The 26,938-nt window shown below is 44.7% G+C and overlaps 1 protein-coding gene across 10 annotated transcripts in view; it reads right to left on the reverse strand.

The window, feature by feature from the left end:
* The window catches only part of LOC125451881 (regulator of G-protein signaling 20-like), a 227,178-nt gene that overhangs the window by 45,728 nt on the left and 154,512 nt on the right, over positions 1-26,938 (reverse strand). For all 10 annotated transcript variants that reach the window (XM_059646346.1, XM_048529596.2, XM_059646349.1 and 7 more), the window contains exon 2: positions 13,747-13,895. In XM_059646346.1, the coding sequence (XP_059502329.1) occupies positions 13,747-13,895 (149 nt within the window). The remainder of the gene's footprint in view (positions 1-13,746; positions 13,896-26,938) is intronic.

Below are 26,938 nucleotides of genomic sequence, written 5' to 3' on the forward strand. Positions count from 1 at the left end.
GGTCGGCACAACATCAAGGGCCAAAGGGCCTGTACTGTGCTGTAATGTTCTAAACAAATAAATGTGTTTTCGCTTACTATCTACTACAAGCTACATTAAGATGTAGTCTATGTCCAATACTTAACTCCTTACAAATTTGCCCTCTATGTAACTTTGCCACCATTCCACAAACACAAAAGACAACACCAAATGTATCAATAGCCAACCTGTATTTCGTCTTCCCAAATTTGCAAAACAGGGAACTGGAGTTTTCATTTGGTTTATGAAAGACCAGCAAAACTGAGCAAAATAAATTTTTGGAGTTTTTCTGCTACTTCTGGGATTTTATATGAGAAATTTCAGAGATATAATCAGTACTTTCCAATTCTGATACACTGGAAGGAGCAGTGACAAGGTTGGCATTGCCTTTAAAGGCTGTGGAGAAAACTACTTTGAAGTAGCTGCAAAGTTCTTCAAAGCTTATGTTTATTTACATTCGTAAATTCTAAAGACTGTTAGAAGGAAAAAGTGATAGGCCAAATACAGTCAGAGGCAAATCCTTAAGATAAAAAAGTGGAGCCTTAAGGATGGAGCACAGTACCTAAAGTCCTATTTCATATCAATTAAATTGGAGTCACAGGAAAGGTGACAGACACTGATTAGAAATAAAGGAGTTCCCCAGAAATTGAATCAGCATGAAATTAATCAGCAGCATTTTAACAGGAAATTTACAAAATTAAACACACTGCAACAAATTCGAGGCTTAAAACAGCAAAATAGCAGTGAAAGTAGAAAGCAGAAGATGATTGTCGTTGTGTTATGTGGCATCAGCAGATCTTCCAAGGTGATAAGAAAGACTAAGTAGGCTAAATTTAATGAACAGCAGAGGTGTAACTGTGTATACTTCAAATATTTAGAAGAAACAACATGGTACATTACAACTAATTCATGTTAGTATTTATAATCCATATTGCTGTAATCATATAACTTGTAGGTTGCATTAGGTGTAAAATGTGGATTTCTGGTTTCAATTTATGAGGTGAATTAATAGGTTTTCACTTTCTATTTGCTTTATTATGCCTGAATATGGTTACAAATAATACTTCTACTCCTGACCCAACTGAGAGATTTTGAGAGCGAAGAAAACAGTGTTTGAACCTTTGACGCATTTGAGTTGCTTTCAGAAGCAAAAATGCCATAAGTTGCTACAGGGTTTACTGTTGAGTGTTCACATATGTTCTAAACAAAATCTGGCATTTCTTTGGTTTAAAAACATAAGTAGAAAGAAAGCTGACTGGAGGCTGTGGAATGTAGTCTGTAATTTAACCAAATACCTTCATTTTTACTTTTCGAGAGAGAAATAGTTGGGTTGGACTAAGTAGTTCTAGAAGGAGAGAAGGTCAGCTATGTAATAGATAGATAGGGAGTAACTAAGAAAAGCAAAGGAGATATCCAGTAAAGCTCAATGTCAAGGCTGAAAAGTCTCATTTTCCAACCAAGTGCTTGACATTGAAATGAGTTTCTCCTGAGTGAACAACAAGAGACAATTAAGAACAAAATTAAAATTACAGCACAGGAAGAGGCCCTTCAGCCCTCCAAGCTTGCGCCAACATGCTTCCCATCACAACTACAACCTCCTTCCTTTCCAGGGACCAGATCCCTCCATTCCCATCCTATTCATGTATTTGCCAAGGCACCCTTTAAAAATTACTATTGTATCTGCTTCCACTAACCCCCCCACCCCCGGCAGAGAATTCCGGGCATCCACCGCCCTCTGTGTAAAAAAAACCTGCCTTGTATATTCACCTTTAAACTATGCCTTTTGCACCTTGAACCTATGGCCCCTGGTAACTGACTCTTCCACCTTGGGAAAAAGCTTCTGACTGTCCACTCTGTCCATGCCATTCATAATCTTGTAGATGTTTATGAGATCACCCCTCAACCTCCGTTGTTTCAGTGATAACAACCCAAGTTTCTCCAACTTCTCCTCTTAGCTAATGTCCTCCATACCAGGCAACATCCTGGTAAATTTTTTCAGAACCCTCTCCAAAGCCACCACATCCCTCTCGTAGTGTGACGACCAGAATTGAACATAATATTCCAAATGTGGCCTAACTAAAGTTCTGTAAAGCTGCAATATTACCGGCCAATTTTTAAACTCACTGCCCCAGCCTCTGAAGGCAAGCATGCTGTATGCCTTGTTGACAACCTTCTCCACCTGTGTTGCCACTTTCAGTGACCTGTGTACCTGTACACCTAGATCCCTCTGCCAATCAGTACTCTTAAGGGTTTTGCCATTTACTGTATATTTTCCATCTGGATTAGACCTTCACTACCCTTCATTCAGAAACACACCTTTCCACTGTTACCCTCTATCTTTTATGACCGAGCCAGGTTTTTATCCATCTTGCAAGCTCACCTCTGACCCTGTGGAACTTTACCTTATGTATCAGCCTGCCATGAGGGACCTTGTCAAAGGCCTTACTGAAGTCCATGTAGACAACATTCACTGCCCTACCCCCCCATCATCTTTGTCACCTCTGCAAAAAAACTCAACCAATTTCATGAGAAACACAGTCTCCCCTTTGCAAAACCATGTTGCCTCTCGCTAATTCGCCTTCTTATTTCCAAGTGGGAATAAATCCTGTCTCGAAGAATCCTCTCCAATAAGGCTCACCGGCCTGTAATTAGCTGGATATTCCTTGCCACCCTTCTTAAACAAAGGAACAACACTGGCTATTCTCCAATCCTCTGGGACCTTCCCTGTAACCAGTGAGGATATAAAATTTCCCTCAAGGCCCCATAAATTTCCTCCTTTGCCTCTCTCGATATTCTGGGGTATATCCCATCGGGCCCTGGGGACTTGTCTACATTAATGTTTTTCAAGAGGCCCAAACCTCCACCCTTTTGATCTCAACATGACCTAAACTATCTACACACCCTTACCTACACTCATCATTCACCAAGTCCTTCTCTATGGTGAATACTGACGCAAAGATTATTGATCAATGGAACCCTCCACTATTACCTCATCTTGCCGTATTTCTATGCAGTCTCCCATTCCATTGTCCATTGGAGAGAAACTAGATGCTAAGAATTCTCAACATGAAAGTCAGAGTGTTTACCTGGCGATTCCAGGCCACCATTTGTTCCTCTGGACCTGTATTTTGGATACCAGGCAGCAACATCTAAGGGCCTAGGCGGCATCCACAGATAATCTAAGTCCATCAATTTTTTCACTAACACAAACTGGTCTCTGCATTATCATGAGATAGTGGGAACTGTCGATGCTGGAGAATCTGAGATAGCAAGGTGTAGAGTTGGATGAACACAACAGGCCAAGCAGCATTAGAGGAGCAGGAAAGCTGATGTTTTGGGTCTAGACCCTTCTGTGTTGTGTTCGTCCAACACTCCACCTTGTTATCTCTGCATTATCATGGCTCATCTCCAACACATTTACAATATGCCTCTGCACTTTAATGCTACATTTTGGAGTGCATCAGAACCTTTCATTATAATTCTGCTGCAAGGACCCCTGATAATGCAGGGACAGGGCTCCAAGTCAGGAATTGGGCCAGGCTAAATCCTCACTTGCTACCACAGTAACCACTTACTTTGAGTACACTTGGATGCTCACAACATCTCTGCTTTGGCTTATCATGCTTTCCCTTTTTCAGTATTTGACCCCTCAGCCAGAGGTAAGGGGCTCACAGTACTTCTAAGTCATCTTGCCTTTGAGTGAAGACACAAAGCCAGATAATTTGTCATGGTTGTCAGCAGTCATCAGTCAAGGGCATGGATATATCATCGTATGGCGCTGCGCTACATATGCCAGCAACTCAGGCGACAAATACACGACATGCGCTTCAAGCAAATGGCCATGTGTTATTACAGGAGACACTCTTCAGACAGGGATTCCCAGCACAGTAAGTCAAGGAAGCCTTCAATATAAGTCTAAGACCTTGGGCATAATCAGTCCACCACAAAAGGCAGTCTGAATCAGGATCCTCTCCTCATTTTGGGAGGAGCTGAATATTAGGATACTCACCACCAAACACGGCTCTTTCTGCCCTATTGTAAGCTGTTTTCTTCTGGAATGTGAGAAGGTAGGGATTGGGTGAGACGAAAGCGGATGGCATGGCTGTTAGTTCTGGTGTAGGGACGAGTGGCGAAGTGTCCTGATGAGTAAGCAGTGTAGACAGCACATGCTCGAAGGGTGAGGGGCTTGGGTGGATGAAATTGAGTGAGAGAAGTTAGCAAATGCAATGAGGGTAGTTGACCATATGACCTGGTGGGTAGTATATGCTGTAGCAGAGATAGAGAGTGAGGTAGCAAAGAAAAAATGGCAGCACTTACCCTGGTGGAGCAGAGACAGTCATTGACCTTCTTCTTATATTGTTAGATGTTCTTCTGGATGGCTGAGACCACCTTGTCTCAGATGGGTCAAACTGGTAGCATCCTGATGTCACAGCCTCCTCTGCCAGTGCTGGAGAAAGAAGATGGCCCACTTCTCCACCACTCCATCCACTAGAACCTCCTAGGTTCACCCTATCTGCCACACTTGGGGCAATTATCCTAATCTCCAGGACAGCTCCGGACTGATATTACCTGACCAGATACACAATAGTTTTTTAAAGCTGGTGTCAGGGATCCCAGAATATCTTAGCAGTGGCAAGTACTTTCATTTATGGCGAGTGGGAGAATTGGCTAGCATCAGTTGAAAGGGACACCACAGAGCTATGGCACCAAATTAGTGAGGTGGGTTTGGGATGATGGCATGAGATAACTCACTAGGACCTCTTCAAGAAACTCAATGAAAATTCACTTAGCTAATTATCAAACTTGTTCAGTGTACCTAGTTAGCCATTTTTGCATCTGTTTGCTTTGTTCCAAATCCATATCATAAAGATCATTTTAATGTTTCCATTCAATCCTTATTTCTTGCTCTCGGTTCTTCTACGTCATTTATCACTTTCAGTTACTAAAATGTTCAGTTATACTGTTAGTCATCAAAATCACATTTTTAAAATAATTATTGTTATGTATGTAGTTTTGATACTGCCTGTTTAAGAGAGCTGGTCAGTGAGAGAGCTGGTCAATGAGCTGGGGGTCTCTGTCTGGAGCTGTGGAAGTGAGCGCATCTGAAATAAAGTATTTCTGTTCAGAGTTTTATCTGTGTTTCCCTTGTAAATAATTCCTGGTCCCCAGAGAATTATAAACCTAACAATTATGGTGTATCAAGCCAGATCCTAACAAATATCTGGATTATCTAGTACTTTCATAACTTGGATCATAACAATATGAACTATACTCTTAATTCCATGTTCCTGACCTGTTTGCATTTTTGTATTCACATCAGATGTGAGCATCAATAGCAAGGCTGATTCTTATCCCTACCCTTCAGCTGTTGTGGTGAGCTATCATTTAAATCACTGCAATGTAATGTAAGTTTATTCAAAGTGCTATCAGAAACAGACTTCTAGGATATTGAACCAGTGACAGTGAAGGAACAGGAAAATATTTCCAAGTCAGGATGTTGTGTGGCTTTGATGAGAACTTGCAGGTGTTGGTGTTGCCATCTATCTACTGTTTTTGTCTTTTCCGCTGGTAGATATCACAAGTTTAAAAAGTACTGTCAAAGAACCTTTGGTGAGTTGTGGCAGCACATTCTGTAGATGGTACACAGCACTGCCTCTGTGTGTTGGTAATGAGTTGCTGATCAAGAGTGCTGTTTTATCTTGGATGGTGTTGGACTTCATTTGTATTGCTGGACCTGCACCTATCTGGAAAATTGGAGAGTTTTGCATCACACTCCTGACTTGTGCCTTGTAGATTGGCAATCAGGAGTTGCGTTATTTCCTACAGAAGGCTCAGCCTCTGACCTGATCTTGTAGCCACAATATTTTTATGGCTGGTCCAATTAAATTTAATATCATGCAGGAATCTGAGAATATATTTGCAACACATGTTAGTGGCTTTTTCATAGAATCAATTAATGAATTACCTTTGGGATTCCTGTCAACCAGCAGTGGGCATGATGAGAACCTGCATAACATACTTCCAACTTCAATATTTAAAGGAACCAAATTCATCTGACACTAATAGATTTTTATGCAAAGTCATGCTTCTCATTTGTAGGCTCCATCCAATGTGTGAAAACATTTCTTTCCTCTCACTCACACATCTTTTCTGTCCCTCCTTGCAGGTAAAGAGAACTGACAAAACTAGGGAGAGAGCTGGAATTAGCATTGTGGTCCTTCTTCTCAACATCTGAAGGTATGTGCCAAAATTGGGAGTGCTGCCCAATAGATAATTATATAACATCCTTACATGTCATTTTTACAAAATCATCTGCACTGACAATGTCAAAAAACGCCACTATTACCATCCAAGTGAATGTTTTGTCTCACCAGCAGGACAGGCCCAGCAGTGGTAGTGGGACAGTGGTTTACAGTGACAACAGGTTGCCCTGGCAGTTGTCAAGATTGACTCCAGATCCTCTGGAATCTTATGGTATCAGTTTAAACATGGGCAAGGAAACCTGTTGATTGCCTCCTACCAACCTACAGAGCTAATAAATCACTATTCCCCCATAAAGAGGGGCACAGAATTTATTCTGGGCTGGAGATTCAACATCCATCTCCCAGAATGGCTAGGCAGCACCACTACTGACTGGGCTGGTCGAGTTCTAAATTACACAGCTACTAGTCTGGGTCATGTAAATCATGAGGGAACTAACAAGATGCAAAAACCTACATGATCTCATTGTCACAAATCTATCTGTTGCAGATATATCTGTCCATGAAAGTGTCAATAGAAATGAACATCACATTAATCTCGTAGATACAATATTCAGGTTGAGGATATTCTCCTTTATGCTGTGTGGCACTATCACTGTGCTAAATTGGAATCAAAATTGGGCAGTCATGCATCATTGCAGGCTATGAGTAGCAGCCGAATTATACTCAACTCACAATCTGTAACCTCATTATCTATTAGTCATAAGTTACATTCACACCACACAAATGCCAAACAATGACCATTTCTAACAAGAAAGAAAGATCTATCATGCTCTTGATATTCAGTTGCATTACAGCTGCTGAGTCCCTCTCCCACCCTGGAGATTACCATTGACCAGAAAGTGAACTGGACCAGCCTATTAATTACTGTGACTACAAGAGCAAGACAGAAGGTAGGAACACTGCGGCAAGTATCTCAACTCACCAATTTCTGTCCACCATCTAAAGGGCACAAGGTAGGGTTTTAATGGAGGACTTTACATTTGCATGGTATGACTGCAGCTCAACAATACTCAAGAAACATGAATGTCCATCCAGGACAATGTAGCCTGCTTGATTGACATGCATCCATCACCTTCATAAATCATTTCCTTCATCACTGACTGACTGTTGCAACAGAATGCACCATCTACAAGATACACTGCAGTGCAACTCATCTAGGCTCCTCAGATAGCACCTTTCAAACCTGTGACAACTTCCACCTAGAAGTACAAGATTGCTGATGGATGGGAACACGACTATCTGCACATTTCCCTCCAAGTCACACATAATCTTGACCGGAAACCATATTTGACACTTCTTTCAGCTTTTAGGGCCAAATATTGGCAATAACTTCCAAATAGCACATAGGGTGCCCCTATAACTCAAAAGCTGCAGCAGTTCAAGCAAACACCTTGCCATCCCTAATGATGGGCAATAAAAGCTGGTCTAGCCAGGGATGCTCACATCCCATGAAAGAAAAAAAATCATCTTACAATTAGCTGTAGAAGAAAAGGCATCAAACAACAATAGAATCTTGGCCGGATTGGAACCTGGTGATGGGGTGCATTCCACACATTTGATGACAGAACTAAATATCAGCTTGCTCCAAGTAACATGACATACAACTCTCAGACAAATCAGCCTGCTGTTGACAGCAACTGTAAGATAATACAGTTCTATGAGAGGAATTGATTTGAATGATTGTAGTCACATGTGCCTTATTACAATGCAAAGCTTTGTTCTGTGGGCAGTATAGGCATATCATAGCAAACAAGGACTTTCAGATCATACGGTGCTTAGACAGAGTGAGGCATACAAGATTACTGCTGCACAGGAGGCACACAAAGCAAGATCAATATTAGCAAAATCAACATTCTTTGAAGTTAGAGAGGTCCATCCAGCAGTCTAATATCGGCAGGGAAGAAGCTTCCTTTAACATGTTGGTACATGTGTTCAAGCTTCTGTATATTCTGCTTGACGGAAGAGGTTAGCAGAAAGCATTACTGAGGTGGAAGGAGTCTTTGATGATGTTGATTGCCTTTCCATGGCAATGAGAAGTGTAAATGGAGTCAATGACATCGAGCAGTTTTTCTGTCGTCTTCGCCTCCATACTTACTTCTCTAACTGTGAGCCTAACCCTCCCTCCACTGACCACTTCACCTGCCTCCAACAAAGCCCCCCTCCTGGACAACACCCTAAGGCCTCCTACCCTCCCTTGACCTCTTAATCTCCAACTGCTGTCGAGACATCAATCGCCTCAACCTCTCTACCACTCTCACCCATTCCTACCTCTTCCTCGCAGAATGTGCAGCCCTGCACTCCAATCCCAACCTCACCAAAAAACGTGTGGGCAAGGGAGGCCCAGTTGTAGTATGACGCACTGACCTCTACATCGCTCAGGCCAGACGCTAACTCTCTGACACCTTCTCCTACTGCTCCCTGGATCATAACCCCACACCCACGTACCAAACCTTCATCTCCCAAACCATCCACAACCCCATCAACTCAGGTGACCTCCCACCCACAGCCTCCAACCTCACTGTTCCTCAACACCGCACCGCCCGCTTCTATCTCCTTCCTAAAATCCACAAGCCTGCCTGCCCTGGTTGACCCATTGTCTCCGCCTGCTCCTGCACCACCGGACTTATCTCCACCTATCTCAACTCCATTTCCTCCCCTTGGTCCAGGAACTCCCTACCTACATCTGCGACACCACCCAGGCCCTCTGGCTCCTCCAGAACTTCCAATTACCTGGTCCCCAAAACTTCATTTTTACCACGGACATCCAGTTCCTCTACACCTGCATTCCGCATGCAGATGGCCTAAATGCCCTCCGCTTCATCCTGTCCCGCAGGCCCAACCAGTCCCCCTCCACCGACAACCTCATTCGCTTAGGCAAACTCGTCCTCACCCTCAACAATTTCTATTTTGATTCCTCCCACTTCCTAAAGGCAAAGGGGGTGGCCATGGGTACCCACATGCGCCCAAGCTATGCCTGTCTCTTTGTATGTTATGTGGAACAATCACTCTTCCATACCTACGCTGGCTCTAAACCCCACCGCTTCCTCTGTTACATTGATGTCTATATTGGCGCTGCCTCGTGCTCCCATGAGGAGCTCGAACAGTTCATCCACTTCATCAACACCTTCTACCCCAACTTCAAAGCTCACCTGGGCCATCTCCAACACATCCACCACCTTCCTGGGCCTCTCTGTCTCCATCTCAGTCAACCACCTAGAAACCGACATCCATTTCAAGCCCACCGACTCCCACAGCTACCCAGAATACACCTCCTCCCACCCACTTTCCTGCAAAACGTCCATCCCCTATTCCCAATTCCTTTGCCTCTGCTGCATCTGCTCCTTGGATAATGAATTCCACACCCGTGTATCTCAGAAGTCCTCGTTTTTCAAGGACCGCAACATCCCCCCCACAGTGGTCGACAACGCCCTTGATCGTGTCTCCCGCATTTCCCGCAACTCATCCCTCACATCCCGTCCCCGCAATAACCGCCAAAAAGAGAATCCCCCTCATCCTCACATACCACTCCACCAACCTCTGGATCCAACGCATCATCCTCCGTCACTTCCGCCATCTGCAATCTGACCCCACCACCAAAGACATTTTTCCCTCCCCACCCTTGTCTGCTTTCTGGACGGACTACTCTCTCCATGACTTCCTTGCCGCTTCACACTCCCCTCCAACCTCAACACACCCGACACTTCTTCCTGCGACCGCAGGAAGTGCTACACTTGCGCGCCCCCCCCACCTCGCCATACCCCCTCCCTCACCCCCAACCCAGGCCCCAAGATGACTTTCCACATCAAGTAGATGTTCACCTGCACATCTGCCAATGTGGTATATTGCATCCGCTGTACCCGTTGTGGCCTTCTCTACGTTGGGGAAACCAAGCGGAGGCTTGGAGGCTGCTTTGCAGAACACCAATGCTCAGTTCGCAATAAACAACTGCACCTCACAGTTGCGAACCATTTCAACTTCCCCTCCTATTTCTTGGATGACATGTCCATCCTGTAGCCTCCTGTAGTGCCACAACGATGCCACCGAAGGTTGCAGGAACAGCAACTCATATTCCGCTGAGGAACCCTGCAGCCCAATGGTACCAATGTGGATTTCACAACCTTCAAAATCTCCCCTCCCACCAATGCATCCCAAAACCAGCCCAGCTCATCCCCACCTCTCTAACCTGTTCTCCCTCTCACCAATGCCCTCCTCCTACCTCAAGCCACACCCCTATTTCCTACCTACTAACCTCATCCCCCTCCCTTGACCTGTCCGACCTCCCCGGACTGATCTAACCCCTCCCTAGCTCCCCACGTATACTTACTTCCACTGGCTCCATCCACGCCTCTTTAACTTGTCTGTCTCCTCTCCACCTATCTTCTCCTCTAACCATCTTCGATCTGCCTCCCCCTTCTCTCTATTTCAGAACCCTTGCCCCCGCCCCCCCCACCCCCCCCCGCCCCATTCTGATGAAAGGTCTAGCTACGAAACGTCAGCTTTTGTGCTCCTAAGGTGCTGCTCGGCCATGCTGTGTTCATCCAGCTCCACACTTTGTTATCAATGAATGAGACGTTGGCTTCCGTGATGGTCTGCGCTGTGCACACAACTTTCTGCAGTTTCTTATGGTCCTGAGAGAGCTGCTGCTGTACCAGACTGTTTTGCAGCTGGATAGAATGCTTCCAGTGGTGCATCTGTAAAAGTTGTCGAGAGTCCTTATGGGCATGCTGAATTTCCTTAGACACTTGAGGAAAGGGGCATTGTTATGCCTTCTTGACCATCGCATCCACATGGGGGCTCCAGGACAGATTGTCAGTTATCATCACTCCTAACAACTTGACACTCTTGACCCTTTCCACCTCAACTCCATTGTTTTAGATCAGGGAAGCAAATTTTAAAAAAAAGAGTACTGAGAGGTTTCATTTTGAACTCAGTGCCAAGAAAGGAGACAGTAGGTTCGAAAACAGCACAGAGGCAAGGGGGTGGTTTTATTCTGAACACAGTGTCAAGAGGAAAGAAAACAAGAGCATGAAGAGGCTTCCTTCTAAATACAGCACTGAGATAAGGCAGTATAAAAAGACATAACAGTAACACTACTGGAAATCTGCAAGTTTTTTTTTGGTTTGTGGGAAGCTGCTTTTTGAGAGAGAGTTTCAACAGCTTAGAACTACAAAAAGTAATAGCTTGTAAAGAAGTTGCAGGTACTTGGACTTAGGGAAGGAATGCTAGTAAAAGAGAGGTAAAATTAAATCAAGTCAAAGTAAAGTTGTACAATAAAGTAAAGCTGAAGAAAAATAAAGTAAAACTGAAGAAAAATAAGGCGAATGTAAGTAAAATGAAATGGCTAGGAATTTATTTTATAGTAAACTGTTCTAAAGGTAATAAATAATTTTCAGAGTTACAGGCGGCATATCACCTCAGCCAGCATGTTGCGGTATGTGTGAAGTCATAGACATATTCTGTGTCCCATACAAGTCATCTGCAGGAAGTGTTAAAAGCTACACAAGCTTGATATTCAGATTTCAGAACTTGAGCAGAGGCTGGAATCTCTGTTGCGACCTATGTGGCATAAAAACTATTTAGATAGCTTTTATGGCACGTATAGGACAGTGGTCACACTGTAGATTAGAAGCATATAGACAGAGAGAGAATGAGGGACTACCTACAATCTAAGAAAGTCAAGCATGTCGTATAGGAGTCCCCTGAGTCAATCATGGTTACCAATCAGTATTCCATTTTAAATACTAGTAAGGTAATGCATAATACATAAGGCAATGATTCCTCGGGGGAGTGCAGCCAGAGACAAGTCCGTGACACAAAGGGTATAAGGCTGAGCATGGTGGGGGAGAAAGAAGAATGAAAGGGTAGCAGTCATAGCGGATTCCATCGTTAGCATATCAGAAAGGCATTTCTGCAGATTGAAACACACACTGCCATGCACACAATGGTGCGCTGCCTCCACAGTGCCAGGGTTAATGATGCCATGGAGAGGCTGCATGACGTCCTCCTAGGGGAGGGTCTGTCAGCCAGAAGTCATGGTCCACATTGGTACAAACAACTTAGTTTGGAAGAGGGATGAGATCCTGAAAACAGAATTCAGGTAGTTTGGAAAATTAAAAAGCAAGCTCTCAAGACAAGTTTTCTTGGGATTAACTTGCAGGAGGATCGATCAATTGAACATGTGACTGAAGAGTTGGTGTAGGAGGGAAGGCATCAGATTTCTGAGGCTTTAGGACCAGTCCTGGGATAGATGGGAGCTGTACAGGCTGGACAAGTTACATCTTAACAAAACAAGGACTGATATCTTGCAGGGAGATTTTCAAGTGTTGTTGGGGTTGGTTTAAACTAGTTTGTGAGGGAAATAGGAACCTGAGGGGTACCAGAAAGTATAAAAAGGTACAAGGTGGGCCAGAAGACAGAAGAAACAAAGCCACACATTGAATGTGCCTTGAATGTGCAATGATGCCAAAGGGCAGTTTACCAAAATGCTTGTAACATTTACAATAAGATGGATGATTTAAAGGAAGAAATAGAGCTAACTGCTTATATATCATTGACATTGCAGAAACATGGCTGTGTGGTGACCAGGACTGGGAAGATATTCAAAGTTTAAGAAGGACAGACAAGAAGGTAAATGAGGTGTATTGCATTGAATATACAAGATGAAGTAGTAAGGGAGGGTCTCAAATCAGAAGAATAATGTTTCTTAGCTCTAGCTAAAACACATCAAAGGACAACTGACATTGACTAGAATTATCCATGGGGAATAAAACAGTAGTGGTGATATTTAGCATGGTATTAATCAGGAAATGACGGAAGCTTGTAGCATGTGAAATGTAGTAATCATAAGTTACTTCACTCTGCATATTGAATGGATAAACCAATTGGGCATTAAAGCTGTGGAGATCAAGTCTCCATAGTGTCTTAGGTATAGCTTTCGAAAAGATGATTGTGGCAGCACATTCAGAAGCTGACTAGAAGACAGACTATTTTGGATCTAGTATTGTGTAATGAAAAGAGCTAACTAATAATCTGGTTATAAAAGAACCTTTAGGGATGAGTGAACATATTATGATAGAATTTTAAAATCTGCGAAGTCATAAAGAAGCCATTCAGCTCATTGCCCCTGCACAGACCCTCTGAAGAGCATCCCATTCAGACCCAGACCCAGCCCCAGCCCACTATGTAATTCCCATAACTGCAATTTAACTCAGCTAATCCACCTAGCCTGCACATCTTTGGGTTGTGGGAGAAAACCGGAACACCAAGAGGAATCCCATGCAGACATGGGGAGAATGTGCAAACTCCACAGTCAGTCGCCCGAGGGTGAAATCGAACCTGGGTCCCTACCGCTGTGAGGCAACAGTACTAATACTGATGTTTAGTCATATGAGTACAGATTACGTGCGCTGGCATTTACCTTCCAGCCATTCTCCAGAGTTGCAGGATAAAAGACTGAAAGACGTACCATGAGCAGCTGCAGCAGCAGCACCAGCAAAAACAGCAAGCATTCGAACCACGGTTACCAGCACCCTGTTGTGACTGTGCAGAGCCTGGCATCTCCTGCTGCAACGATGTCTGCCGCTTACGCATCTCCATCCGCTCCGATCCCATGGGCTATGGAGAAAACAAGAAACTGCTTTAAAAAATGAAAGTCTGTTGAACACCACTAAACCGCGACTGTTATCGAATAACTAATAACTCATTAAAAATGCAATGTGGTAACTGTACAATAATTTTATTTTGTAACTTTTAGTTCTTAATCACTAGCAGTGGTGCTATTTTTAAAATTTAATCTACATTGTAAATCATTTTTGGAAACACATCTCTGTTTAAATGAGTTTGAAGTATTTGACACTTTTTACTATAACTTTCTCCCCGATGTTTTCTTAATATTGACAAACCTATTAAAATGACGGAAAATTTGTATTATTTGCCTTCAGGAAGCAGCACAGGTACATGTAAAGATGATATTAATCAATTAACTGTTTGAAACCATTATCAAAGTCCAAGGACTGTGGTGGTGGTTTCTCCATTTGGATTGACAAGCTAGAATCACACAAACATGCACACGAACATTCAAATTTGGAGCAGAGCAGATCATTGATCCTGCTCCGCCATTTAATACAATCACGGCCGATTTGTTTGTATTCTGAATTCAACATCCCATCTACCCCCAGCTACCTCCGCTTTAAAAATAGTGACCCTGCCACCGCCACCTTCTGAAGTAGAGAGTTTGAACATCGTACAACATTCTGAAAGAAACATGTCCACTTTATCGCTGTTCGAAAAAGGGGGTCTCCTAATTTTAAGACAATGTTCTCTTGTTTGAAATCACCTGCAAGGATCATCCTTTCTATATCAATCTTGACAAGATGATTCTGTCATCTAAGATACTATCAAATTATGTCTTCCTTTTCAAAACTCCAGTGAAAACAAGCTGACTTCATTTCAGCCTCAACTCCACTTCCTGACCACTCTCCATAATTCTTCAACCCATCACTGATTCAAAATCGTCTATCTTTTCCTTGAACTTAATTAATGTTCCAGCATCTATCTCACTCTGGTGTAATGAATTCCACACATTCACAAGCCTTGAGAGAAATAGTTTCCACTCATTTCTATTTTTAAATCTGCTACTCTTATCCTAAAATTCTCGATTACGTGAGGAAACATACTTTTACATCAACTCTGTCAATCCCCTTTGGCATCTTAAATGTCACAATTTGATTTCATTCTTCTGAACTCCGGTAAAATCTACCAAGCTGTCTCCGAACCAATGCATTTACATCCTTCCTTAAATAAGGAGACCAAAACTGTGTATGTGGTTACTGAGATGATGTCTCACCAATTACATGTACAACTGAAACACAGAATCCACATACTGAACACAGAATCCAAGTATAGAAACAAACAAAGAAACAAAGAAACCTACAGCACAGGAACAGGCCCTTCGGCCCTCCAAGCCTGCGTTGATCAAGATCCTCTGTCTAACCTGTCATCTATTTTCTAACGGTCTGTGTCCATTTGCTCCCTGCCCATCCATGTACCTGTCCAAATATATCTTAAAAGATGCTAACGTGTCTGCATCTACCACCTCCGCTGGCAACGCGTTCCAGGTGCCCACCACCCTCTGTGTAAAGAACTTTCCACGCATATCTCCGTTAAACTTACCACCTCTCACTTTGAACTCATGACCCCTCGTAATTGAGTCCCCCACTCTGGGAAAAAGCTTTTTGCTATCCACCCTGTCTATACCCCTCATGATTTTGTAGACCTCAATCAGGTCCCCCCCTCAATCTCCGTCTTTCTAATGAAAATAATCCTAACCTATTCAACCTCTCTTCATAGCTAGCACCCTCCATACCAGGCAACATCCTGGTGAACCTCCTCTGCACCGTCTCCAAAGCATCCACATCCTTTTGGTAATGTGGCGACCAGAACTGGACACAGTACTCCAAATGTGGCCGAACCAAAGTCCTATACAACTGCAACATGACCTGCCAAATCTTGTACTCAATACCCCACCCAATGAAGGAAAGCATGCCATATGCCTTCTTGACCACCCTATTGACCTGCGTTGTCACCTTCAGGGAACAATGGACCTGAACACCCAGATCTCTCTGTTCATCAATTTTTCCTAGGACTTTTCCATTTACTGTATAGTTCGTCCTTGAATTTGATCTTCCAAAATGCATCACCTCGCATTTGCCCGGATTGAACTCCATCTGCCATTTATCTGCCCAACTCTCCAGTCTATCTATATTCTGCTGTAATTTCTGACAGTCCCCCTCACTATCAGCTACTCCACCAATCTTAGTGTCATCAGCAAACTTGCTGAAAATAGAGTCTGAGATGAAGCTTGCCGGGACCATAAAAACTAACTATGAAATTTTCAATAGATTTGTGATGAGAAAAACATTGGTGTAAACCATGTAGGACCTTTTCAGTCAGAAACAAAGGAATTTATAATGGGAAACAAAGGAATGGTTGACAAACCAAATTTATGCTTTGTTCTGGCATCACAAAGGAGGAGACAAATAAGGTACCAGAAATGATGGGCAACATAGACTTTTGTGAGAGGGAAGAGCTGAAGCAAATCTGTATGAATAGAGGAATGGTATTGGGAAAACTGATTGCACTGAAAGCTGATATATCTCCAGGGTCTGATAATCTACATCCCATAGAAGCTAAGGAAATGGCTTGAGAAATAAAGGATGCATTTGTGATCATCTTCCAAGATTTTGTAAACTCTGGAAAAGTTCCCACAGATTTGAGGATAGCAAATGTCATCCCACTATTTTTAAAAAATGGGACTGGAGAGAAAACAGGGAATTATAGACCAGTAGCCCTGACATTGGTAATTGGGAAGATGTTGGAGTTTTTTTCATTATAAAGGAATATATAGCAGATCACTAAGTAATCAGTGGTAGAATCAGACACGGTCAACATGGATTTATAAAAGAGAAATCATGCTTGACAAATCTACTCTAATTTGTTGAGAATGTAACTAGTAGAGTTGATCGGGGGAGCCAGTGAATGTGGTTTATTTGTATTTTCAGAAGTTTTTAACAAAGGCCCACATAAAGATTAATGTGTAAAATTAAAATATCGGGTTGGGGTTGACCTATTGAGATAGAGAGAAACAGAAAACAAATAGCAGGAATAAATTAGTCTCTTTCTGAATAGCAGTCAGCGACCAGTGGGGGTTGAGCAGGGACTGGTAATTCACGATATATGTTAATAATGTAGATGAGGGGATTAAATATAATATCACAAAAGTTGCAGGTGACACAAAGCTGGGTGGAAGGTTGAGCTGTGAGAAGGATGCACAGATGTTGCAGTTTAATTTGACAAGGCTGAATGAGTGGGCAAATGCATAACAGATGCAGTAAAATGTGTATCAATGTGAGGTTATCCACTTTGGTACTAAAAATAGAAAGGCAGGTTACGATTTGAATGAATGCCAATTGAAAGAGAGAGAAATATTCAATGAGACAAGGGTGTCCTCATGCACCAGTTGCTGAAAGTAAACAGGTAGGTGCAGCAGGCTGTAAGAAGGCAATCTATATGTTGGTCTTCATAATTAAAGGATTCAAGTATCGGAACAAGAATGTCTTGCTACAAATATAAAGAGCTTCGGTGAGGTCACGCCTGGATTCTTATGTGCAATTTTCGTCTTGTTATCTGAGGAAGGATGCTCTAGCTATGCAGTGAATGCAACAAGGATTTACCAAAATGATCCTCTGCAGAATTGACAGCACAGTGGCTCAGTGATTAGTACTGCTGCCTTACAGCACCAGGGATCCAAGTTTGATTCCAGTCTCGAGTGACTGTCTGTGTGGAGTTTGCATGTTCTGTCTTTCACCTTGTCCATGTAGGTTTCCTCTGGGTACTCTGGTTTCCTCCTACAATCTAAATATGTGCAGGTTAGATGGATTGGTCATGCTAAATTTCCTCTCGTGTCCAGGGATAAGCAGGCTAGGTGGATTAGCCATGGGAAATGCAGGGTTACAGAGATAAGGTAGGGAGTTGATCTGGATGGGATGTACTTTGGAAGGTTTGTGTTACTTGATGGGCCAAATCGCCTGCTTCCACACTGTAGGGATTCTATGATTCTAGATTTGACATGAGTAGAGATTGAGTTGGGTAGGATTGTGTCTCAACAACCAGAAGACTGAGGGACAACCTCCTAGAAACCTATAAAATTCTAACGGAGTGCAGAACCAAGGGTCAAAGTTTAAGGATGAGGACTAAACATTTTAGGACTAAAATGAGAATTCTTTTCTTCACCCAGAAAGTGTCGAATCCACTACCACAGAAAGTAGTTGAGGCCACAATATATTGTGGTATATATCAAGAGGTTTGGAAAATATAAGCAGCGATGTGCTTCTGAGACTTTATAAAGCTCTAGTTAGGCCCCATTTAGAATGCTGTGTCCAATTTTGGGCCCCACGCCTCAGGAAGGACTTACTAGCCCTGGAGCGTGTCCAGCGGAGATTCACACGGATGATCCCTGGAATGGTAAGTTTAATGTATGATGAACTTGCTGATCAGACCACCTACACCTTCCTCCAGATCATTTACATATATCACAAATAACACTGGTCCCAGCACAGATCCCTGTGGAACACCACTGGTTACAGGTCTCCAATTTGAGAAACTCCCTTCTACTACTACCCTCTGTCTCCTGTTGCCCAGCCAGTTTTTTATCCATCTAGCTAGCGCACCCTGGACCCCATGTGACTTCACTTTCTCCATCAGCCTGCCATGGGGAACCTTATCAAATGCCTTACTGAAGTCCATGTACATGACATCTATAGCCTTTCCCTCATCAATCAACTTTGTCACATCCTCAAAGAATTCGATTAAGTTGGCAAGACATGACCTTCCCTGTACAAAACCACGTTGCCTATCACTGATAAGCCCATTTTCTTCCAAATGGGAATAGATCCTATCCCTCACTATCTCCTCCAGTGCATCCCTACCACTGACGTCAGGCTCACCGGTCGATAATTACCTGGATTATCCTTGCTGCCCTTTTTAAACAAGGGGACAACATTAGCAAGTCTCCAGTCCCCAGGGACCTCACCCGTGTCTATGGACACTGCAAAGATATCTGTTAGGACCCCGGCTATTTCCTCTCTCGCTTTCTTCAGTAACCTGGGATAGATCCCATCTGGACCTGGCGACTTGTCTACCTTAATGTCTTTTAGGGTACCCAACACTCCTCCTTCCTTACGTCAACTTGACCTAGAGTAAGCAAACATCTATCCCTTACCTCAACATCCATCATGTCCCTCTCCTTGGTGAATACCGATGCAAAGTACTCGTTAAGAATGTCACCCATTTTCTCTGACTCAGCGTATAACTTTCCTTCTTTGTCCTTAAGTGGGCCAATCCTTTCTCTAGTTACCCTCTTGCTCTTTATATAGGAATAAAAGGCTTTGGGATTTTTCTTAACCATGTTTAACAGCAATATCTCATGTCCTCTCTTAGCCCTCTTAATCCCTTTTCTCAGATTCGCTCTACATTCCCGATATTCTTGCAAAGCTTCGTCTGTCTTCAGTTGCCTAGACCTCATGTATGCTTCCTTTTTTCTCTTGGCCAGTCTCACAAATTCACCTGTCATCCATGGCTCCCTAATCTTGCCTTTCCTATTCCTCATTTTCACAGGAACATGTCTCTCCTGCACGCTAATCAACCTCTCCTTAAAAGCCTCCCACATATCAAATGTGGATTTACCTTCAAACAGTTTCTCCCAATCTACATTCCTCAGATCTTGCTGAATATTGGTATAGTCGGCCTTCCCCCAGTTTAGTACTCTTCCTTTAGGACCACTCCTATCCTTGTCCATGAGTTTTGTAAAACTTATGGAATTGTGGTCGCTATTTCCAAAGTAGTCCCCTACTGTAATATCAACCACCTGGCCGGGTTCATTCCCCAACATCAGGTCCAGTATGACCCTTTCCCGAGTTGGACTACATACATACTGCTCTAGAAAACCCTCCTGGACACACCTTATAGGTTAAATCTGTCCTTCACTTTAGCCCCTGTAGTTGTGATGGAGGATACAGTATAATGTCACTGATCTAGAGGTAAAGACTAATATTCTGAGGTAATGGATTCAAATCTCTACACAGCGGCTGAAGTTCAATTAACAAAACTGGAATTACAGGCTAGTCTAATGGTGACTATAAAACCATAGTTTAAAAAAAGGACCTGTTTGGTTTATGAAGTCTATTTATGAAGTTTATGAAGTAAAGGGAATATGCTGTCTTGGCTATTTTCCGAGCTATCATCAGTTCTGAGGAAAGGTCACTGGACCAGAGACATTAAATCTGATTTCTCTTCACAAATGCTGCTTGACCAGCTGAGCTTTTCCAGCAATTTCTGTTTTTGTTTCTGATTTACAACATCCACAGTTCTTGCAGTTTTTAATATTCTGTCCTCATCTGGCTTGCCTTGCAAGGCACACTGTTAAATAGCACTAATTGTGGCCTTGCCAGTAATGTCCACATCCTGTGAATGGGGAGAAATAGTAATTGGCCTGAAATGTTAGCCCTGTTATGCCTGACCTCTAATTATTTCCAGCATGTTTATTTTCATTCAAAACATCGAGAATTAGAATCAGTAAATAACCAACAGATACTTGTAAACAGATTTATCTTACTTCTATTCCAAACTCAAGTGGTAAGAATTTTATAACTTGCATGGCATGATTAAGAAGCATGTTGCTTTTCTTTTCAAACTATAAGCAGAAAGAGCAGAGGTGATTTACCAGAAAGTTGCGGGGCTTTCTAGTAATGAAGACAGACATAGAGCAGTGCACAGGAATTGACCCTTTGGCCCACGATGTGCTGATAATGTTGCTACGTTCAACTAATCCCTTCTGCCTGCCCTTGGTCCGTATTCCTCCAGTCCTTGCATATTCATGTGCTTATCTATAAGTGCCTTAAATGCCACTATCTTATCTGCCTCTACCACCACCCACAGCAGCACGCTCCACACACCTATCACTCTGTGTAAAGAAATTATGGGCTGCACAGTAGCCCTGTGGTTAGCACTGCAGCCTCACAGCAACAGGGACCCGGATTCAATTCCGGCCTTGAGCAGTGCGGAGTTAGCACATTCTCCCCATGTCTGCGTGGGTTTCCTCCCACAGTCCAAAGATTGCAGGCTAAATGGACCGGCCATGCTAAATTGCCCGTAATGTTCAGGGGTGTGTGGATTATAGGGGGATGGGTCTGGGTGGGACGCTACAAGGGGCTGTGTGGGCTTGTTGGGTCGAAGGGCCTGTTTCCACACTGTAGAGAATCTAATCTAAAAATTGTCCCCACATCTCCTTTGAACTTTCCCCCTCTTGCCTTAAATGCACGTTCCCTTGGTTTAGGCATTTCAGCTCTGAGAAAAAGATTCTGATCATCAACTCTTTGCATCTCATAATTTTATAGACTTCTATCATGTCTTCGCTCAGCCTCCGCCGCTCCAGAGAAAATAGCCTGAGCTTTTCTAGCCTTTCCTTACAGTGCATCCCATCTAATCCAAGCAGCATCCCGGTAACTTTTTCTGCACTCTTTCCAAAGCCTCCACATCCTTCCAGTAATGTGGTAACCAGAATTGAATGCAGTACTCTTTGGCCTAACCAAAGTTTTATATGCAACATGACATCCTGACTCTTGTGCTCAATTGCCCGACCAATAAAGGCAAACATGCCATATGCCTTCTTTACCACCCTATCTACCTGTGAAGCCACTTTCAGGGAGTAATGGCCTTGAACCCTAAGATCCCGCTGTACATCAATGTTGTTCAGGGTCCTACCATTTACTGAATACTTTTCCTTAACATGTGATCTCCCAAAGTGCAGCACCTCACACTTATACAAATTAAACTCCATCTGCCATTTCTGTGCCCACATCTGCAACTTATCTATATTCCACTGTATCCTTTAACAACCTTCTGCACTAGCCACAGCTCCAGTGAACTTTATACCATCTGCAAACTTACTAACCCACCCATCTACATTTTCATCCACATCATTTAGACATATTTATATTATGTCACAAACTATAGGGGTCCCTGTACCAGTGGAACACCACTAGTCACAACTCTCCAGCCTGAAAAACAAACTTCCATCACTATCCGTGATAATGGGAACTGCAGATGCTGGAGAATCCAAGATAATAAAGTGTGGAGCCGGATGAAGGGTCTAGGCCCGAAACGTCAGCTTTTGTGCTCCTGAGATGCTGCTTGGCCTGCTGTGTTCATCCAGCTCCACACTTTGTTATCTTCCATCACCATCCTCTGGCTTCTATGGCAAAGCCAATTCTGAATCCACATGGTCAAGTCATCATGGATCCCATGCATCTTAACCTTAAATGACCGTGTTTGTTTTCCTTGAAACAAGGGAGACTGAGAGGGCATGTGATTGAAATGTGTAAAATTATGAAGAGGACAAATAGGTAGACAGGAAAGGGTTAATGGCCAAGGAAATTAGATTTATGGCAAAGGACAGGAGGTTTAGAGGGGATATAAGGAATTTTTTTTTCCACTGAGGGTGGTGGGAATCAGGAGTTCACTGCCTGTCAAGGTGTTCGAGGCTGAAACCCTCATAACATTTAAGAAGTATTTAGATGTGTACTTGCGATGCCAAGGCATACTGTCTATGGGCCAAGTCCTGGAAAATGAGATTAGAATAGCAAGATAGTTGTTTCTGATTGGTGCAGACTTGATAAGTTGAAGGGCCTTTATTGGTGGTTTGGATCTCGATGACTCTAATTTTCTCAGGATTTAAATGACATGGCCAGTGGTGAGAAAGTTGGGAAAATAAGGCAAGAATGGAAAAACAAGAAAATAGTTGTCCAATTTTCAGTTTAATGTTTCAACGACTAAATGAAATCCTTGCTACTAAGTGGTGAGGTTCTTATTACCATACATTTGCATCTTAATGTTACTAATCTCACCTCATTTCCATGCAAAATAACAAAGTGTGAAGCTGGATGAACACAGCAGGCCAAGCAGCATCTCAGGAGCACAAAAGCTGAGGTTTCGGGCCGAGACCCTTCATCAGACAGGGGGATGCGGAGAGGGTTCCGGAATAAATAGGGAAAGAAGGAGAGGCGGACTGAAGATGGAGAGAAAAGAAGTTAGGTGGAGAGGAGAGTATAGGTGGGGAGGTAGGGAGGGGATAGTCAGTCCAGGGAAGACTGACAGGTCAAGGAGGCGGGATGAGGTTAGTAGGTAGGAAATGGAGGTGCGGCTTGAGGTGGGAGGAAGAGGTGAGATGAAGAACAGGTTAGGGACGTGGGGACAGGCTGTGCTGGTTTTAGGATGCAGTGGTGGGAGGGGACGAGCTGGGCTGGTTTTGGGATGCAGTGAGGGAAGGGAAGATTTTGAAGCTTGTGAAGTCCACATTGATAACATTGGGCTGAAGGGTTCCCAAGCAGAATATGAGTTGCTGTTCTTGCAACCTTCGGGTGGCAACATTGGGGCACTGCAGGAGACCCATGATGGACATGTCATCTGAGGAATGGGAGGGGGAGTTAAAATGGTTTGCGACTGGGAGGTGCAGTTGTTTATTGCGAACCGAGCGGAGGTGTTCTGCAAAGCGTCCCCCAAGCCTACGCTTGGTTTCCACAATGTAGAGGAAGCCACACTGGGTGCAGTGGATACAGTATACCACATTGGCAGATGTGCAGGTGAACATCTGCTTAATATGGAAAGTCATCTTGGGGCCTGGGATGGGGGTGAGGGAGGAGGTGGGTGGCAAGTGCAGCACTTCCTGCAGTTGCAGGGAAGGTGCCGGGTGTGGTGGGGTTGGAGGGGAGTGTGGAGCGGACAAGGGAGTCACGGAGAGAGTGGTCTCTCCAGAAGGCAGACAAGGGTGGGGATGGAAAAATGTCTTGGGTGGTGGGGTCGGATTGTAGATGGCCGAAATGTCGGAGGATGATGCGTTGTATCCGGAGGTTGATGGGGTGGTATGGAAGAACGAGGGGGATCCTCTTGGGGTGGTTGTCGCGGGGAGGGGTGTGAGGGATGTGTTGCGGGAAATGCGGGCGACGCGGTCAAGGGCGTTCTCGACCACTGTGGGGGGGAAGGTTGCGGTCCTTATAGAACGTGGACTTCTGGGATGTGCAGGAGTGGAATGCCTCATCCTGGGAGCAGATGCGGCGGATGCGGAGGAATTGGGAATAGGGGATGGAATTTTTGCAGGAGGGTGGGTGGGTGGAGGTGTATTCTAGGTAGCTGCGGGAGTCGGTGGGCTTGAAATGGACATCAGTTTCTAGCTGGTTTCCTGAGATGGAGACTGAGAGATCCAGGAAACTGAGGGGCAGTTGGAGATGGCCCAGGTGAACTTGCAGTTGGGGTGGAAGGTGTTGGTGATACAGCCAATATAAATGGAGGAAGAGGTGGGGTTTGGGGCCTGTGTAGGTGCGGAAGAGGGACTGTTCCACGTAACCTACAAAGAGGCAGGCATAGCTTGGGCCCATGCGGGTACCCACGGCCACCCGCTTTGTCTGTAGGAAGTGGGAGGAATCGAAAGAGTATTTGTTGATGGTGAGGACGAGTTCGGCTAGGCGGATGAGGGTGTCGGTGGAGGGGGACTGGTTGGGCCTGCGGGACAGGAAGAAGCGGAGGGCCTTGAGGCCATCTGCATGAGGATTACAGGTGTATAGGGACTGGACGTATATGGTGAAAATGAGGTGTTAGGGGCCAGGGAATTGGAAGTTCTGGAGGAGGTGGAGGTCGTGGGTGGTGTCATGGACGTACGTAGGGAGTTCCTGGACCAAAGGGGAGAAAATGGAGTCCAGATAGGTGGAGCAGGAACAAGCTGAGACAATGGGTTGACCAGGGCAGGCAGGTTTGTGGATTTTAGGAAGGAGATAGAAACGGGCTGTGCGGGGTAGGGGAACAATAAGGTTGGAGGCTGTAGGTGGGAGGTCCCCTGAGGTGATGAGGTCATGGATGGTATTGGAGATGATGGTTTGATGCTTGGGGGGTGGGGTAATGATCAAGCGGTAGGAGGAGGTGTCGGAGAGTTGGCGTTTAGCCTCGGCGATGTAGAGGTCAGTGCGCCATACTACCACTGCGCCTCCCTTGTCTGCGTGTTTGATGGTGAGGTTGGGGTTGGAGCGGAGGGAGTGGAGGGCTGCTCATTCTGTGGGGGAGAGGTTTGACTGGGTGACAGGGGTGGAGAGTTTGAGGCAATTAATGTCTTGATGGTAGTACCCGCATGGGCCAAAGCTATGCCTGCCTCTTTTGTAAGTTACATGGAATAGTCCCTCTTCTGCAACTACACAGGACCCAAACCCCACCTCTTCCTCCGTTACATTGATGACTGTATCTGCACTGCCTCTTGCTCCCCAGAGGAGCTTGAACAGTTCATCCACTTCACCAACACCTTTCACCCTAACCTCAAGTTCACCTGGGCCATCTCGACACATCCCTCAATTTCCTGGAACTCTCAGTCTCCATCTCGGGTAACCAGCTAGAAACTGATGTCCATTTCAAGCCCACTGATTCCCACAGCTACCTAGAATACACCTCCTCCCACCCACCCTCCTGCAAAAATTCCATCCCCTATTCCCAATTCCGCCGCCTCCACCGCATCTGCTCCCAGGATGAGGCATTCCACTCCCGCATACCCCAGATGTCCACATTCTTCAAGGACCACAACTTTCCCCCACGCAGTGGTCGAGAACGCCCTTGACCGCGTCGCCCGCATTTCCCGCAACACATCCCTCACATCCCGCCCCCGCCACAAGAGGTTCCCCCTCTTTCTTAAATACCACCCCACCAACCTCCGGATACAACGCATCATTCTCCGATACTTCCGCCATCTACAATCCGACCCCACCACCCAAGACATTTTTCCATCCCCACCCTTGTCTGCTTTCCAGAGAGACCACTCTCTCCGTGACTCCCTTGTCCGCTCCACACTCCCCTCCACCCCCACCACACCCGGCACCTTCCCTGCAACTGCAGGAAGTGCTACACTTGCCCCCACACCTCCTCCCTCACCCCCATCCCAGGCCCCAAGATGACTTTCCATATTAAGCAGATGTTCACCTGCACATCTGCCAATGTGGTATACTGTATCCACTGCACCCAGCGTGGCTTCCTCTACATTGGGGAAACCAAGCATAGACTTGGGGGACGCTTTGCAGAACACCTCTGCTCAGTTCGCAATAAACAACTGCACCTCCCAGTCGCGAACCATTTTAACTCCCCCTCCCATTCCTCAGATGACATGTCCATCATGGGCCTCCTGCAGTGCCACAATGATGCCACCCCAAGGTTGCAGGAATAGCAACTCATATTCTGCTGGGGAACCCTGCAGCTCAATGGTATCAATGTGGACTTCACAAGCTTCAAAATCTTCCCTTCCCCCACTGCATCCCAAAACCAGCCTAGCTCGTCCCCTCCCTCCACTGCATCCCAAAACCAGCACAGCCTGTCCCCACGTCCCTAACCTGTTCTTCCTCTCACTTAGCCCTTCCTCTCACCCCAAGCCGCACCTCCATTTCCTACCTACTAACCTCATCCCGCCTCCTTGACCTGTCAGTCTTCCCTGGACTGACCTATCCCCTCCCTACCTATAGTCTCCTCTCCACCTATCTTCTTTTCTCTCCATCTTCGGTCCGCCTCCCCCTCTCTCCCTATTTATTCCAGAACTCTCTCGTCATCCCCCTTTCTGATGAAGGGTCTCGGCCTGAGACATCAGCTTTTGTGGTCCTGAGATGCTGCTTGGCCTACTGTGTTCATCCAGCTTCACACTTTGTTATCTTGGATTCTCCAGCATCTGCAGTTCACATTATTTCTGATTCATTTCCATGCAGTTTGCTTTTCCCCCCTGGTGAAAACTAAATGGCAGTTGTATCCGATTTGAAAATCAGAGCATTTCCTGGTGGCTACAATTTACCAGTTTTCTCTTCTAGGTTCCATGTTGACCTACTTTGCCCAACATCTCAGGGCACACTCCACGCATAGAAGTTGGCATCAGGGAAAGAAAACAGCTTCATATGTCAGACTAATATATGATGCAGCTCAGCAGATCAAAATTGCATTTGGAGCTCACTCACACCTTACATTGCAATGCACCTGCCAGGCTGCTTTGCTTGGAGGGACATATATCCATCACATGTATCAGAACAGTGAGC

The sequence above is a fragment of the Stegostoma tigrinum genome, chromosome 5 (genome assembly GCF_030684315.1).
Source record: "Stegostoma tigrinum isolate sSteTig4 chromosome 5, sSteTig4.hap1, whole genome shotgun sequence".
NCBI classification, from domain to species: Eukaryota; Metazoa; Chordata; class Chondrichthyes; order Orectolobiformes; family Stegostomatidae; genus Stegostoma; species Stegostoma tigrinum.